General features: G+C 43.4%; 1 protein-coding gene across 1 annotated transcript in view; it reads left to right on the forward strand.

Moving 5' to 3' along the window:
- Window positions 1–16,554, forward strand: part of LOC138967339 (TPR repeat-containing protein DDB_G0287407-like) — a 46,446-nt gene extending 29,892 nt beyond the window's left edge. The window contains exons 14-22 of the mRNA XM_070339865.1: window positions 550–719; window positions 2,057–2,231; window positions 3,905–4,148; window positions 4,722–4,840; window positions 6,051–6,183; window positions 10,913–11,029; window positions 11,488–11,631; window positions 12,830–12,910; window positions 14,767–16,554. Coding sequence (XP_070195966.1) covers window positions 550–719; window positions 2,057–2,231; window positions 3,905–4,148; window positions 4,722–4,840; window positions 6,051–6,183; window positions 10,913–11,029; window positions 11,488–11,631; window positions 12,830–12,910; window positions 14,767–15,570 — 1,987 coding nt within the window. The 3' untranslated portion in view covers window positions 15,571–16,554. The remainder of the gene's footprint in view (window positions 1–549; window positions 720–2,056; window positions 2,232–3,904; window positions 4,149–4,721; window positions 4,841–6,050; window positions 6,184–10,912; window positions 11,030–11,487; window positions 11,632–12,829; window positions 12,911–14,766) is intronic.
- The last annotated feature ends 208 nt before the right edge of the window (window positions 16,555–16,762 follow it).

The raw sequence follows: 16,762 nt of genomic DNA on the forward strand, positions 1-16,762 counted from the left end.
AGGATTGGCAGGTTTCTTTTAGTGCACATTTAGATTTTTGTATGAAATGATTTTGTAAAATGCTGCTAGTGGCTTTATTAGAAATTAATTCATCAAAAATGTACAACTCACCACAACAAACAGTCAGTGTGTTCAATTTTGGTATCTTTCCAAGTGGAGGGATGGTCTTTATCCCATGTACTGTGAAAGCCCCTTTGAAGACCCTCCGATTTAAGACTTCCTCCCTTTTAAGACCTTGTTTTCTTAAACTTTCTGTTCATAACCTCTGTAAATTTACCCCCATTTAAAAAAAACCTCCTTTTTACGACCTGACTTTCTCAAATGTTTGTAGGTCTTAAAAGGGGGGTTCCACTGTATAAGCAGAGCAATAATCCCCAGAAGGGCACCACCATGCTGTGTAAGTCACCCAAGGAATTGACAAAAATTGTCAAGACATTTTTTTGTCTCGGCGACTTCGTCATATAAGCAGAGGAATAATACTCGAAGGTCACCGCCAGGCTGTGCATGTATCGGTATCATATCTCATTAACAAACATTGAAATGTTGCAGCATCCTGGACAGTCTGCTGGCCCAGCTGGAGGGAGAGGAGGGGGGAGACTTGCTGGTGGCCACGCTATGTCTGTTGGAAGCGTCAGCGTCAGGATTGCTTGAATCGGAGTTACGGACTTTGCTTGCTGACGAAAGTGTGCTCAGACCCCCTTCTCCCTATGAGGAAAAAGGTAAGTTGTTCAAGGATTACAATAAGAAATGTGACAGTACAAAATATCATAAAAACAAACATTTCAATACCTTTTTTTTTTTAAATGTTGGTGTTTTTTTGTCTACTTATTAAAAGACCACTGGGTGGATGTACTGTAAATGTAAGGTTTTGTTTTGTCAATCATTAACCATTTCAATTCTTTCTTCTTCTTCTGCGTTCGTGGGCTGAAAGTCCCATGTACACTCGTGTTTTTTGCACGAGTGGAATTTTACGTGTATGACCGTTTTTTACCCCGCCATTTAGGCAGCCATACGCCGTTTTTGGAGGAAGCATGCTGGGTATTTTCGTGTTTCTATAATCCACCGAACTCTGACATGGATTACAGGATCTTTTTCGTGCGCACTTGGTCTTGTGCTTGCGTGTGCACACGGGGGTGTTCGGACACCGAGGAGAGTCTGCACACAAAGTTGACTCTGAGAAGTAAATCTCTCGCCGAACGTGGGGACGAACTCACGCTGACAGCGGCCAACTGGATACAAATCCAGCACGCTACCGACTGAGCTACATCCCCGCCCCAACCATTTCAATAACCTACAATGAATTGTCATTAATTAAACGTTCCAATAACATACACTTCTTGTTTTGGGATTAAGCTTTCTTGTTTTCTTATTCTGAATTTTGGAATGTTAGCAGCCTGTCTGTTATTGGATGTTTGTGATAGGATGACTGTCACAGGCTCTTTTGGTGTCTTGTTTCATGTGTTCTTAGCCTTCAAAGGGGTATGTGGTATCTGGTGTTCCTTGATTATCTCATTTGCAATAAAACTATCTAGCCCCTTGTGAAAGTTCACGGTCCCACCAGTGAATCTCAAACAGTCGCTTTTCTTTCAGTATTTAATGTCATGTCTCCATAGTTAATTCGGAAACTATGCTAAGACTATAACATAAAGTAACATTAGTTATACATGTGTCGGTCTTTGATATCAACTCTTGAAACAAGTATTGCATAATGAGGGTGCCTGGTACCTCAGTTGGTAGAGCACTTGATTGGTTATCCTCGGGTGAAGGGGTTCAAATCTTGGCCTGTCAACATTATGTGCAGCCTCAGACGGTTTCCATGTCCCATCCCCCATGTCGCCACTGTGGCACAAAAAAATTCTCGCCAGAAATGCAGATGACTGATAACACCTGAACATACACACACACCTGGGTAGCGCTACACTTGTTGCTGCTGGTTTTCCACTGACAGGAAGCTACCCGAATTCCCCAGCGATGGGATAATAAAATGTTGAAATCAAATCATGTAAAATGAAATGAAATTTGAAATGAACCAACTGTACATCTGTTTTGCTCACAGAGGAGAAGGAAGCTCAAGAGAAAGAGAGTAAGCAGAAGAAGAGGGAGGTGCTGTCGGAGAGGAAGTGGCTGTGGATATTCTCACGCCTACAGCCCTACCTGCGGCCCTACGGAGAAAGCAAGGAGGGGCGACTGGACTTCCATCATCGGGCCGTCAGCAAGGCCGTCAGGAAAAGGTGCTTTGGTCAGCACTTTTTTTGCTGCTTTATTTTCACATAAGCAGTCTAATACACATAAGCAGTCTAGTGGAATTCCCTCTTGTCAGGGGTGTTGCTAGACATTTTCATGTTGGGACATTTGGCCGAAACTGTCAGAAAACTTGAGGACATTTTTAAAATGTTCGGCTATTATTTTCGATTCGCGGTGACTGTCGTCTGCTTCGATCGACTCGACAACACTACTATCACTCACACTGACACTGTCCACATTCGCGGTGTTGCTGTCATTTTGTCCAGAATCACCTACCTTGGCGAAGGGTAGAAAACCTTGGCCACTGATCAATTTAGTTTTTTTTTCTTTTTTGGTTGCGACGTGATGTTCAAATCCAAATCGAAAGCACTGACTGACTGACTGATAAACTATCGTGAACCGGCGGACGCAAACGCTGAGAGTGTGGTTTCCCTTGTCCAAGGTAAACCACTCTGGCAGCTATATTTTTCGTCGATGGCTTCCGTTCAAAACATTGATGTTTCGTTTTTGGTATTTGCGGAGAAAATAAATCCCAGTCAGTTGACTAAGTAGATCGGCAGCAGTTTTAGCAATCAAAGCCTGACCAATAAAAAAAAAACTGGACAAACCTTGGCCGATTCAGACGAATACTCTTCGGACATTTGGCCGATAAGGACATGAAAGTTTCGGCCAAAGTAAAAAACAAATGGGCGATTGGCCAAAGGGCCGATCCAAACGACACCCCTGCTTGTAGGACCCTCCAATTTAAGACTTCCTCCATTTTAAGACCTGATTTTCTCAGATTTTTAGAGGTCCTAGAAAGGGGGTCCCACTTTAGACGTTGTTTGGAAATAACTCTGTGGGGTTTATATGAGTTGTGAAAGGGACCTGCAGACGCACAGCATACATTGCCCTGGTACGATCAACCCTAGAGTATGCTGCAGTTGTGTGGGATCCCCACCTGAAGCAAGACATTGAACGACTAGAGCGCGTACAACACAGAGCAGCCAGGTTCATCACCAAGGACTATAAGTCTAGAGAGCCTGGCTCTGTCACCAAGATGCTAAAGGACCTCGAGCTCACAACACTCCAAGAAAGACGGCGCCAACATAGACTTACAACACTATTCAAAATATCCACAGGGCAGATACCAGCACTCCCCCCCGAAAACTTCCTCACCCCTGCAAAACAGACCCGCAGGAGGGTGAAGCCAACACAGTTTAGCGACTACAGTTCCAACAATGTGATCGAGAGGCAGGCCATCAACAACTCTAAAGGCCTAACCATACCACACTGCCGAACTGAACTGTTCAGACACTCATTTTTTGTAAAGACAGCTCAGGAGTGGAACCATCTAAGCGAGGAGGTGATAGGCTGCACATCAGCAAAAGCCTTTTCTACTGCTGTAGGAAACCTCCCTCCTCCTCTTTTTAGGCCGCTGTGCCCACCAGTCCCGTCGCATATATAGTCAACTTGGCTCCTGCGACGTACCATACCAGATACCAGATACAGGGTGAATACGCTTGGTTTTAGTGAGTCAAACTTTCAACATCATATTATAGGCCAGTTACTAGCGAGGGGTGTGTGTAAAACAATGAAAAAAGATAACACACTGTACATTATAAGTTACTCTGATGTATTGTACCTCGACGCTAACTAAATAACATAGGTATGTCCGCAGACATTTCACCACGGAGGCGATAGGCGACAACGAGAAGGGGGAGCAGACGACGTGGTGGCACCAGCTGCTGGCGGAGTTCTTTCAGCACCACGACAACCTGGAGCGGCGGGCCGAGGAATGGCCGCACCAGCTGCTGTGTCTGGGCGACCACTTCCACCTGGCGGCCGCTCTCAGCCAGTGGTCTGTGTTCGACAGGCTCTACCACGAGGAGTACAGCTCACAGCTCCTCAGCTACTGGCGAAAGGTACAATTCTTTTTCTTTTTGTTCTTCTTCTTTGTTCATGGGCCAAAATTCCCATGGTTTTTACAACATGACCATTTTTATTGCTCTGTTCAGGCAGCCTTAGGCCGCTTTCGGAGATGCTTGCTTGGTATTTTAATGTTTTTATAACCCACTGAGTTCTGGCAAGGATTACAGGATTTTTTTCATTCGTGTTTGGTCTTGTGCTTGCGTGTACACATGAAGGGGGATAAGGCACTGGCAGGTCTGCACATAAGTTGACCTGGGAGTTCCGCAAAATCTCCACCGTTAACCCACCAGGTGTGGCCGGGATTCGAACTCACGACCTGGCCACTAGGCTATTGCTCTCGTCGATGGTACAATTCAAACTTTAGGCTCTTTCTTCAAGAAAAAATCAGAAACAGTTGACTGCTAAATTTCTAAAAAGGTTAGTTTATGGAAAATGACCTTTCTTGGGTTTTTTATTCTTTCTTCGGACTCAAGATTTTATGCTTTTGCACTTTTTCTTTGAGAGGCCACTTTGCATCTGGTTACCTGAGAATCTTGCAACTATTTCTCTGTATTTTATTTTTCCAGGTGGGTCCTATCGATGAGATGATAGAGATGTACAGCTCGGCCCTGTCTCATTTTGAGGAAGACGATTCTGTCAATGAGGAGGCCGTTTCTCTACGCTTCGAGAAAGTTTGTCGAGTTGTGTAAGTTTAATAATTCACTGAATATTGTCATTTCTTTTTAAGTATTTTCTTCTTTATATGTGCTTACCTGGTGAATAGTTGTGTTGATTTTAAGGTTTTCTTTCACTGTTGAGGTACTATTCTTTTGTTTCGGGCAGTTTTTAGGGAATTTGGAATAAAAAAGACACTGGGGGAATTGAAAACGATATGTGTTGTGTACTGTTTAAAAAGTTGCGTGATTTTCCACCTGTTCTCTTTGTACTGTTCTTGTAGCTTGTGTATTGGTTTTCTCCATTTTCTTCTGCCTGTTCTTTCTTTCTTTCTTTCTTTCTTGCGAGGACTGATTGTAAGAAAAGGCCTTGCCTGAAATCTTTATCAGTTCAGTACAGTTCAGTTCAATCAATTCTTTCTTTTATTTATCTCTTTCGTTTTCTCTTTCTTCCTTTTGTTGTTGTTGCATCTTTGTAACCTGCATCGGGCGGGGATGTAGCTCAGTCGGTAGCGCGCTGGATTTGTATCCAGTTGGCCGCTGTCAGCGTGAGTTCGTCCCCACGTTCGGCGAGAGATTTATTTCTCAGAGTCAACTTTGTGTGCAGACTCTCCTCGGTGTCCGAACACCCCCGTGTGTACACGCAAGCACAAGACCAAGTGCGCACGAAAAAGATCCTGTAATCCATGTCAGAGTTCGGTGGGTTATAAAAACACGAAAATACCCAGCATGCTTCCTCCGAAAACGGCGTATGGCTGCCTAAATGGCGGGGTAAAAAACGGTCATACACGTAAAATTCCACTCGTGCAAAAAACACGAGTGTACGTGGGAGTTTCAGCTCACGAACGCAGAAGAAGAAGAAGAAGTAACCTGCATCAAAGCAACGAAACAAAGTAAAACTGTAGTGACTAATGAAATTGTATAAAGTTTTTTGTCAGAATGAAGACTTTACAGTGGAACCCCCTTTTAAGACCTCAATAAATCTGACAACATCAGGTCTGAAAGAGGAGAGTCATTAAAAAGAGGTACATTTACAGAGGTTATGAACAAAAACTCTGGAAAAGCAAGGTCTTAAAAGGGAGAGGGGTTGTCTTAAAATGGGGTTGTCTTAAATTGGGGTTGTCTTAAAATGGGGTTGTCTTAAATTGGGGTTGTCTTAAAGTGGGGTTGTCTTAAATTGGGGTCTCAAAATGGGGTTGTCTTAAAATGGGGGTTCCACTGTATCTGTGTACCAACATTTAGCATACAGGCGGGGAAGCACTATGAGGCGCTGGAACTGCTGAAGACAGCTATGAAGATCGAGGAAAAAGAGCTGGGAGCACGGCCGCACCGCATGGTGGAACTCTACGCCCTGATGGCTGAGATCTACGATGAGGTCAGTATGTAACAGTAATGTGTGTGTGCAAGAGGAAATACAAATATGAATTTGTTTCTGTATGTGAGCGAGGTGAGGGTATGTTACGTTTGGCAGGTCTGCATGTTTATGTAAGCGCATGTCAGGGTTGAAAGTAATGGGAATGAAGAAAACAAATGGAAAAAAAACACTTGATAAAAGAGATATTCAGTGTCTGTGTATCACATTCTGACAAGGATAAGACACTAGTAAGGGGCTTTGGATATAATTCACCTTAGGTCAATTTACCTCCCTTACCCATTGCCTATCAATTGCATGCATTTTCCCCTGGAAAACAGCGGTTAGTTTAAAAGTTGTTCTGCTAGTCACCATTAGTTCTCTTCCTCAAAAGCGATGTATGGCTGCCTAAATGGCATGGTAAAAACAGTCATACACGTGTAGCAAAGTGCACTTCGCTACCCTAAACACTCTAATCATCGCATAGCGAAACAGCCTTGTGTACAGTACAAACGGGATAACCCATCCCATAGCAGACGATACGATGATGCGCGCGCACCTTGCCGGCGCAAATTCTAATACAATACCTTTCTTTATATATCTACCTAACTTCTATCTTTCAAAGTCCCTTTTATCTTTGATACGGTCCTAATTATATTTAGGTTTGCATAGAAGTCACTGATTAGGCTGGATGGCTGCATATTATTGTGTTATTTACGATAATGCTTCGAACTGACCAAAGCGTCACTCTGACCTTGACCGGTTTTCATGTATCGTCGAGAGAAATTGATTCTCACAAACTCATATTTGTCTTTTCAATCATTGTTTTGTCATTTTTGTATCACTATTACATATCCCGTACCTATGTTGCATATGATTTTAGTTTGTTTATAAGGATTTGGTTGTAATGAGTGATGCTTGGTTTCTCTGCAAAGATTGCTAATTTATGCAGACAGGTACTCGCGCAGGAATTTAGCCGATTCCATTTACTTTCGGACTTTACCGCTTCGTACTAAGTCAATGTATAATTTTCCCCCAAGTAACGCATATCATGATGTTTGTCTAGGGTTCTTCTTTTTATCTGTATGATTTATGGGTTTGTCCATTATTCCAGTTTAGAGAGTTTTGTAATTTTCCGCACTGAAGTTGGTTCAGTGCCTTCACTAGGACCATTGTTTTTGCATCCTACTAAATAAATATAAGTTTTTATGAAATGTGATCTATTGCAATAGAAAGCTAAAGGTCGTAGCTTTAATTTGATGTATTGTTTGTTATGATTGGTTATGTATTTGTTTAAATAACGTAGGGTAAAGCAAGTGTAAGAAACACAGATTCCGTGTTTCTGGCCGTATTCAGGCGATTTTTATTCTCGGCGGACGGTGCTTTCTGTGCAGTCCGCGCCGGGGCTATAAGTATAAGCCGGACCCCGGCATGAGGATGCATTCGCTCCTAGCAGCTGAACACGACACTACACTTGCTTTGCTGTCTACGGGTTTCGCCTTCGGCCTCTACGTTTCCTTGCATTGTTTTCTTGAATAAAAAGTTGAAACAAGACGCTTGGACTTGGGCTTCATCTATCTACTACTACCCCCTTCCACTCCTCCACTACATTTGGCGCTGCGAGCAGGGTACAGAAGCATCAACTGAAAGAAGACAGTACAGGCAAACATGGCGGACGAGGCAAACACCCCCAACCTGCGGCTCTGCAAGCTGAGGCGTTTCACCGGCGAGGGCGACTGCGCCGAGACTTTTATCCAAGAGGCCAAGCTGATCCTGCAGCTACAGACGGTCCCTGCACTTGCTGCAGCGGCATGGATCCTTGGAGCGCTGGACGGAAGGGCTCGACAGGAGGTCATCAGGCGACCAGCAGCTGAGGTCAACACGCCGGCCAAAATTTACGCCATCTTGGAGCAGACGTGGGGCGACCAGCGAGATAGTGTCGCGCTGGCTGCCGCCTTCCACAGACGACAACAGGGTCTCGGCGAGTCCGTTAGCGAGTACGCCAGCCACCTACGCGCTGTGTGGGCCAAGACCAATGCTGCCGAGGCCAACACACTGAACGACAATACGCTGCGCAAGACCTTCGCCACAGGACTCCACCCACAATCCCTGAAGCGTGACATGTGCCGCTTCCTGCGAGAAAAGCCGGTCGCCACCTTCGACGAAGTGTTATTTTGCGGTTGTGTGACCTTGATGGAACTGTGTGGTGCCCATTTGGTGAGTGTGACTATAGCCCTTATTCAACGGACTGTGTATGACGGTGTAGAGAGCCTACAGGACTCAGCCAGTGTATATACTGTACTCGAGTGGCTGTAGCGCGTGCAATCCCATTCTTAGCTAGTGTGACACGTCATATCGGACTTGACGGATACAGACTTGGGCTGGTGACGTTAGCCATGTGGTCAGTATTACATAAGACTTTCCTCGGTGTTCGCGGCAGTGAAGTGACGCAAGTGTTGCGTCCACGAAGAGACTCGCAGGTGTGTTTACTGCCGGGTGTTTTGTTGCCGTTTAATTTGTTGATGTTTGATAATGTTCATTTTCATGTATGCTATGCCATGTTTCTTGCATTGGTATGATTGATATTGATTGTTGCGATTATTTGTCATGATGCTTTGAGTGGAATGTGTTGGCGGATGTTTGCGCTTATTGAAAGATTTTTTTTTTTGGCACAAGCAGATACTACAAATCTGATGGTAATTGCCACCTAGGGTTGAAAGTAATTTAGTGAATACTTGCTGACCTTCAAATAAGGCCCTGTATCATCACTTTCTTAATTGCTCTCTTAAGCGTAAACTAAGTTATGATTTACCTTGTTACCTTTAAATAGGCTTGGTACAGATCATTTGTAATGTTGGATGTCATTGCATTGTGTCAGGTGTATTGTACATGATGTATCATTTTAACAGTGTCAGGTAACTACGTCATTCATTAGCGAATCTGTCCATTTTGTAACTGTTACGTTTTTCACCTAAAATACGTCTTAAACACAGCCTTTACTGTAAAGCCGTGAGCGAGAGTTTTTGTGAGTGTTGAGCTTGTGCATACAAGAGCGCACATTGAAAGAGAAATCCTATATTATCAACTAAACGGGTTGGTGGGGATGAAGGTTGCATTTTTGTATGGTAGTGTTGACATTGTGTTACTTTTTCTCAGTGGAGAAAATTTGATAATTGTAGCAATGTTTTCCCATGAAATTCCTGATTGTTTGCACTTTTATGTTTTTGACGCAGTACTTTGATCATATGTGAGACACTTTGTAAAATGCAGGCCTCACTTTTGATTTAGCAAAGCTGGTACTGATCACGAGAACATGTTTTTGTAACTGTCGATTTTCTCAGTGACATATATGTGAAAGTCATAGGCAAAGTTTTCGCAATTTTTCTCTTTTTGGATAATCTAAGATGGTTTGATAAATTCAGCCCTTAGGCTTTCCTGTTTTTCTTAAAATCAGCGCGGCCGCTGATATGTAAAAGAGTTGGGGGGGATGTAGCAAAGTGCACTTCGCTACCCTAAACACTCTAATCATCGCATAGCGAAACAGCCTTGTGTACAGTACAAACGGGATAACCCATCCCATAGCAGACGATACGATGATGCGCGCGCACCTTGCCGGCGCAAATTCTAATACAATACCTTTCTTTATATATCTACCTAACTTCTATCTTTCAAAGTCCCTTTTATCTTTGATACGGTCCTAATTATATTTAGGTTTGCATAGAAGTCACTGATTAGGCTGGATGGCTGCATATTATTGTGTTATTTACGATAATGCTTCGAACTGACCAAAGCGTCACTCTGACCTTGACCGGTTTTCATGTATCGTCGAGAGAAATTGATTCTCACAAACTCATATTTGTCTTTTCAATCATTGTTTTGTCATTTTTGTATCACTATTACATATCCCGTACCTATGTTGCATATGATTTTAGTTTGTTTATAAGGATTTGGTTGTAATGAGTGATGCTTGGTTTCTCTGCAAAGATTGCTAATTTATGCAGACAGGTACTCGCGCAGGAATTTAGCCGATTCCATTTACTTTCGGACTTTACCGCTTCGTACTAAGTCAATGTATAATTTTCCCCCAAGTAACGCATATCATGATGTTTGTCTAGGGTTCTTCTTTTTATCTGTATGATTTATGGGTTTGTCCATTATTCCAGTTTAGAGAGTTTTGTAATTTTCCGCACTGAAGTTGGTTCAGTGCCTTCACTAGGACCATTGTTTTTGCATCCTACTAAATAAATATAAGTTTTTATGAAATGTGATCTATTGCAATAGAAAGCTAAAGGTCGTAGCTTTAATTTGATGTATTGTTTGTTATGATTGGTTATGTATTTGTTTAAATAACGTAGGGTAAAGCAAGTGTAAGAAACACAGATTCCGTGTTTCTGGCCGTATTCAGGCGATTTTTATTCTCGGCGGACGGTGCTTTCTGTGCAGTCCGCGCCGGGGCTATAAGTATAAGCCGGACCCCGGCATGAGGATGCATTCGCTCCTAGCAGCTGAACACGACACTACACTTGCTTTGCTGTCTACGGGTTTCGCCTTCGGCCTCTACGTTTCCTTGCATTGTTTTCTTGAATAAAAAGTTGAAACAAGACGCTTGGACTTGGGCTTCATCTATCTACTACTACCCCCTTCCACTCCTCCACTACACACGTAAAAGCCATGGGAGTTTCAGCCCATGAACGAAGAAGAATAAAAAGACCATTAGTTCTCAACATTGTGTGGATTCTTTTTGTCATTGCAGAAGCTGAAACTGAACGACTTTGTGTCGCCATGTCAACTGCCTGACCTGAGGAAAACAATCTACTACGGCCGCAAGTCCATCTCCATCAGGAAGTCTCTGCCTGGAAACTACCACAGGGTAAACTCAACTTACAGTCGTCATCCTGGAATTTTGGCGAAACTCTATTCTTGGCGATAATGATGTTTTTGTGCTTTCGACTAAGTCAATCATTCTCCATGAGAAATATTCTCTAAAATAGGATGGACCATACATGATTTAACATTCTTTTATCTGTCTGTCCAAAGCAGGTGCAAATATAAACACTATTTCATAATAAAAATAATCAGTTTTGGCCTTCTGCTGAAAAGCTGTCTAAAATGAGTTATGCCAAAATTCCATGACGACGTTAATTTGTTCCTTTTTTGTGTGTGTGTGTTAATGCCCTGTGACCAAAGAAGAAATTTTGGTGCTAGCACCTTGTAAATGACCAAAGCAGAGTACACATGTACTGGAAATTGCTATGGGTCCAATGCTCCTGGAAGTGGGAAGTTCAGTAGCTTTAATATAATTGCTGATAATTTGTGTTGGTGTTTCAGTTCAAGCTAGCGATGAGCCTGATGAAGCTGGCGTTCAACATGGAGAGCTGGGAGGCGTGTGGGGGAGGGCCCGAGCTGACGGGACCCGCTGCCCTGGTGGAGGGCAACAAGTACATAGACCGCGCCCTCAAAATATTCCTCGAGGTGGGTTTGCTATATTTAACCTCTTCACTGCCACAGTATAACAGCATTTTGGTATTGCTGTGTGCCAGGGCAAAATTTCGCTTTCTTCGGTAGGTTCACTAATCTGTTCACTGCTCGATCATTTATTGAGATATCTTAGATCTTTGGCATGTGTTTTGCTTATACCCTTGGCTATTATAGGATGACATGATCATTGGACTTTGTTTGTGATTGTTATAGTAAAAATTGATATAATGACCATTTTCGTCAAAAATTACAGTTTCCGGACTTACACACACACAGTGACACACATTGCAGCACGTAAAACCACACAAAACACTGCTAAAACTGGTGTCAAACATCAGGTACTCACATTACAGCCCATAAAAGTATTCTTCTGTGTGGTAATCCATAAATCACTTCTTGTAGAGCTTCCAGAACACTGTATCGCTTGAAAACAGGTCTACGAGTTGAGGTCCGACTTTCCGCCGCCATTGTGAATGGCGAGAATGCTAACACAGTTTTCAACACGTAGTAGAACGTGGTAGCAACTTTAGTAACTTATCCGAACGGTCTATGGGAAAGAACTGTGTTTAGAACCCCTACAAGTACTTGGACAGTGGTTACCTCCCATTTAGTTTTCAGAAATGTCCTGAAATGTTGGTGACACAAATCCCACTTATGAGATACGGTTATGGGCGTACGACAAACCAAAAATGACCACGTATTACATACGGGGTGGGCAGTGAAGGGGTTAAGGAGACCGTTGAACAGAATGTAATTTTTATGAGAAAGAAAAGATAGAATTATGTTTTCTCAGAAGAAACAGGGATATTTTCAGATACAGGATATTTGTTTACCATCCTGAAAAAGTCAGTGACAGGCTGCCGAAAATTTTATGAAGAATTTACCAAAACTGGTTTTTGTTATGTTTTCTTTTAGACAGGATGGTTGTTATACTTGTAATATAGCGCTTTTGTTTTGTCCGTCCTGTACAGGCTTGAGGTAAAGTATTTTAGGAGGCTTGTGACTATTTGCGCCAACATGCAAAGGCAAATGACGTGCTTTTGCATGTCATCCCAGCGTGTGTGTTTCTGTTTCTGTGCCTGTGATGTGCGCACTTGCATATACTCTTACTCAATGAAACCACCAGAAAAAAGCCATTTGCTGTTTTGTTTTGCATACCAGATCAGAGAAATTATTTATTCGCTATCCACAGCTGAACGACATGGGGCACTATGCAGAAGCACTGATGACCAAAGGAGTGCTGGCGCCACGAGGGAGTATGGAACAACTCAAGGTCAGTGTCCCTCCTAATTAACTGGGGGGGAGGGGAGGGGGGGGGGGGGGGGGGGGGGGGTCCCTTCAGATTGGAGGGGGTGTATAGGTGGGGGAGGGGGGGGGGATGAAGACTTAATTCTCCAGAAGTTATTGGACCAAGGGTAGAATGAATGGGGGAGAGAGAGGTGAAGGGAGGGGAGATGATTACAGTACGGTGTGCCGGGCTGTGAGCGGTGTGCGCCAATGTTTAACTCAGGTACCGTCACAACTGACGCGTCTCGGTTCTGTACACAACACTGCACCCTCATTCAAGGAAACTGCACCGCACAGCTCTGGACAATTGTCCTCACCTTCAAGACAGAGTGATGCCTCATAAGGTTGGAAAAATATTTTACTTGTCAGCAAAATTGTAAGGAAGCTTTTTAATAGATTGATGTAGAATTCAGTGTGGGAAATTTATCCTTGTTTCTTCATTCCTGCTGTACAAAACGACGTTAAATTAACCGTGTGAAATATCCATTGTTTGGTCCCGCTGTACATTGAGCTGTGTATTCCAACGTACATGTGAACTTTGTCCGGATTTGACATCAATGTTAAAGACAAACTACATCTGGTAAAAGAGTTGGCTGACTGTCTCAGATCAGGCCTGACTTTAACAGGAGAAAAAGACTATCACTCCACTTGGTCACATGCAGAAATAAAAAGCCGGAGGGCTCTCTGCGCACAGTGCTATTCTTTTACAGATTTTTTTTCTTCTTGGAAATTGATTCAAGAAATTCCAACTCGTCACAGCAAGCAGTCAGGGTCCTGAGGTTTGGAATTTGACCAAGTGGAGGGATGGTCTTATCTAAGACGGTGAGGCAAACTGTTTGCTCGAGGCTGAGTGGGCCTTTAACCTTTTAACTACCAAGTTTATTGTTCTGTAGAATCCCTCAGCTCCCAAGTTATTTTGAGCAGAGACGGTCAAAAACGGGTATGCGTGTTTAAATTATTATTACTCAGTTTCTCTTTGTCAGATTGATAAAAAAAATTGGTATGTTATTGGATAGGGATCAAACTTCAAAGAGCATGTGTTCTTCTTCTTGGTGGTATGTATGTCGCAGTGTTATCATGATTTATCAACCTGTTTACCTGCCAATAAAGTTGAAAAATTACTCTTACTTGTTGCTCCGGTATATCATCCGTTTCGCTGTCACTTGTTGATATTCATTGAACGATCAAAGTAGGTCAGATCAGCAGTGTTCACAGAAATTCTGATGTCGAAGCCAGAATCTTCTAATTGATGTCTATTTTCGTGGAGATAATCAAGCATAGTCATGAAATCAGGATCACTGTCATCTGAATCCATGTCGGCACCAAGCGCCCAAAAGATTTGGTGAAAAAAGATCGATTGTAACTCTCACAGAGATCGAAAGCACATGGGAAAAAAACAAGGTGGAAGTGAGACAATCCCACAATGCATTTGCGATTGTCTTATTACTACTACTCGTTCACAACAACCGCAAGCAGCCCAAACAGACGCTAACCCTGCGACGGGCGGTATCGGGCGGTATGGGAGTTACGGCAATGGCGGAAGACGGGCGGTATCGGGCGGTATGGTAGTTAAAAGGTTAACATAGATGTCAAATTGGACAAAGTTTACACAATAGTTCACATGTACATATGCATACACAGCTGCTGATTTCACGAGGCGGAGTGGGCCTTTAAATTCAGTGATTGAAATATCCACTGTGTGTTCCAGCTGTACAACAATGGCATGGAGCTGTGTATGCATATGTACACATGAACTACAGTGTTAACTTTATCCATTGTTTATTCCAGCTGGACAATAACGATGTTAAATTCAGAGTGTGAAATATTAACTGTGTGTTCCAGCTGTACAACAACGCCATGGAGCTGTGCATGCAGATGTACGGCGAGTACCACATTCTGACCTCTCGCCTCTACATCAACATCGGCATCGTCTACGAGGACAACAACGACTACCGCAAGGCCTACAGCTACTTCAAGCGCTGGGCTCGCGTCTCCGAGGAAATCCTGGGCCCCGAACACCCAAAGACCCAGCGCGCTAAGGGGGTGTTGAGAGAGAGCCGGTACCGGCGAATCGCTCAGGATCTGGGCGAGTGGGACGCCTATGATGATACCGACGACAACAACGACGACAATGCAGACGGTGACGAGGTCGAGGACCAAGAGAACGCCGACCTTGAGCATAACTACGACGACGTTGTCAATGTCGTCAATATTCAGATGCTGACGTCGCAGGACGAGGCCCAGCTCGGGGCGCTATGGGGGGACAACAACGAGAGCAACCAGGTGGCCGCTGCAAGGGGAGACGATAGCGCGAGTCAGGACAGCGACGACCAGACGGAGGTCATCATGAACGGCTTTGTGGAGGAGCGGCTGGCTGGGGAGGAGGATGACCCCTCGACCTGTGAGGAGAACACGGACACTGAGAACCTGTATGACGATAATTTTGAGGACTATGACGAACACTACATTCTCAACTCCACCAGCGGCCCCGTCTTTGAGGAGTTTAGCACGGAAGAGTTTGGCTTGAATCTGGACGATGATTTCGAAAACGACTTTGAGTTGAACGAGCTGGCCAGCTTGATCTTGGAAGACTGCGATAACAGGTTTGCGCCGGACAGTACAGAAGAAGACAACGACCGGAACTGATTTCATTGTGTGTGGAGTGTGTGAGTGTTAGCACCATTGCTGGTCCAGGAGAAGACAACGACCGGAACTGATTTCGTTGTGTGTGGAGTGTGTGAGTGTTAGCACCATTGCTGGTCCAGGCATTGTGCACTGTAATGTGGGAGTCGGTAAACTGTTCAAGATACAAAACAATATATGATGATCAGTGAACTGTTAAAGATATCATACATTGTATGATGATCAATGAACTCTTGATGAGTAGCTAAACATGTGAGCAGACGTTGGCGTCAGTACCAGAGCGTTATCAAATACAGTGGTGCCTGCATTGTGAGGCCACCTCCCCAAAAAGGACACTTTTGGGTCATCCCAGTGATGTCCTTTTATTGCAGGTATTGCAAACCTGTCTTCAACGACCACCCGAAGGACCAACCAAAAGTGGGCTGTATAGACAGGTGGTCTTTATGGACAGGTGAATTATACAGGAATGAACCTTGTTTGGGTTTCTTTGGGGTGGTCGTACTTGGCAGGTGATTGTTATCAAGAGGTGGTCGACAGGGCAGGTTCAAATGTTCCACTGTAATAATCATCTGTCGGTTAACTGTTCAAGATATAAAACAATATATGATCAGTGAACTGTTAAACTAAAGATGCCATACACTGTATGATGAAATGTTAAGTGTTAATAAGTTATCATATTAAGGTATATGATGTGTTTTATGTTGTAATGGACATCATGAACTGCACTTGAAATCAAATCTGTGTGAGGCTGTATTTAATGAATCACTTTAGGAACTTGTAGAGGCTTAACAAAACTAGGAAGGTTAGTTCTTGGAATGGTCAACGATAGAGAAAAAAAATACATTCACTAATACATCAGCCTAGTTGTCTACATCTTGCACCTTAACGGACATACAAATACAATTAAATTACATATTCTTACTCCGAATCACATATAGCATTGACACAGTCTGAGATGCTAAGGTCTGAAAAAGGCTACCCGTCTAACATTTTTAAAGGGAAGCAACCCCATCACCAAAAGGGCTAAAAATAGCCATGGTAATGAGCACATACTCTGGGAGTTAGCTCCCATGGGCCTGTACTACGTCACTTCCTCTATCACCACGTGTCCCAAATCATACGACTTTTTCAGACTCTTGAGAGGAGGTTGTGGATTTTTTGGCTCTCTCGTGGCTGTGCTGTTTGGTGTTTGTTG

The sequence above is a fragment of the Littorina saxatilis genome, linkage group LG5 (assembly GCF_037325665.1).
Source record: "Littorina saxatilis isolate snail1 linkage group LG5, US_GU_Lsax_2.0, whole genome shotgun sequence".
In the NCBI taxonomy this organism is placed as follows: domain Eukaryota; kingdom Metazoa; phylum Mollusca; class Gastropoda; order Littorinimorpha; family Littorinidae; genus Littorina; species Littorina saxatilis.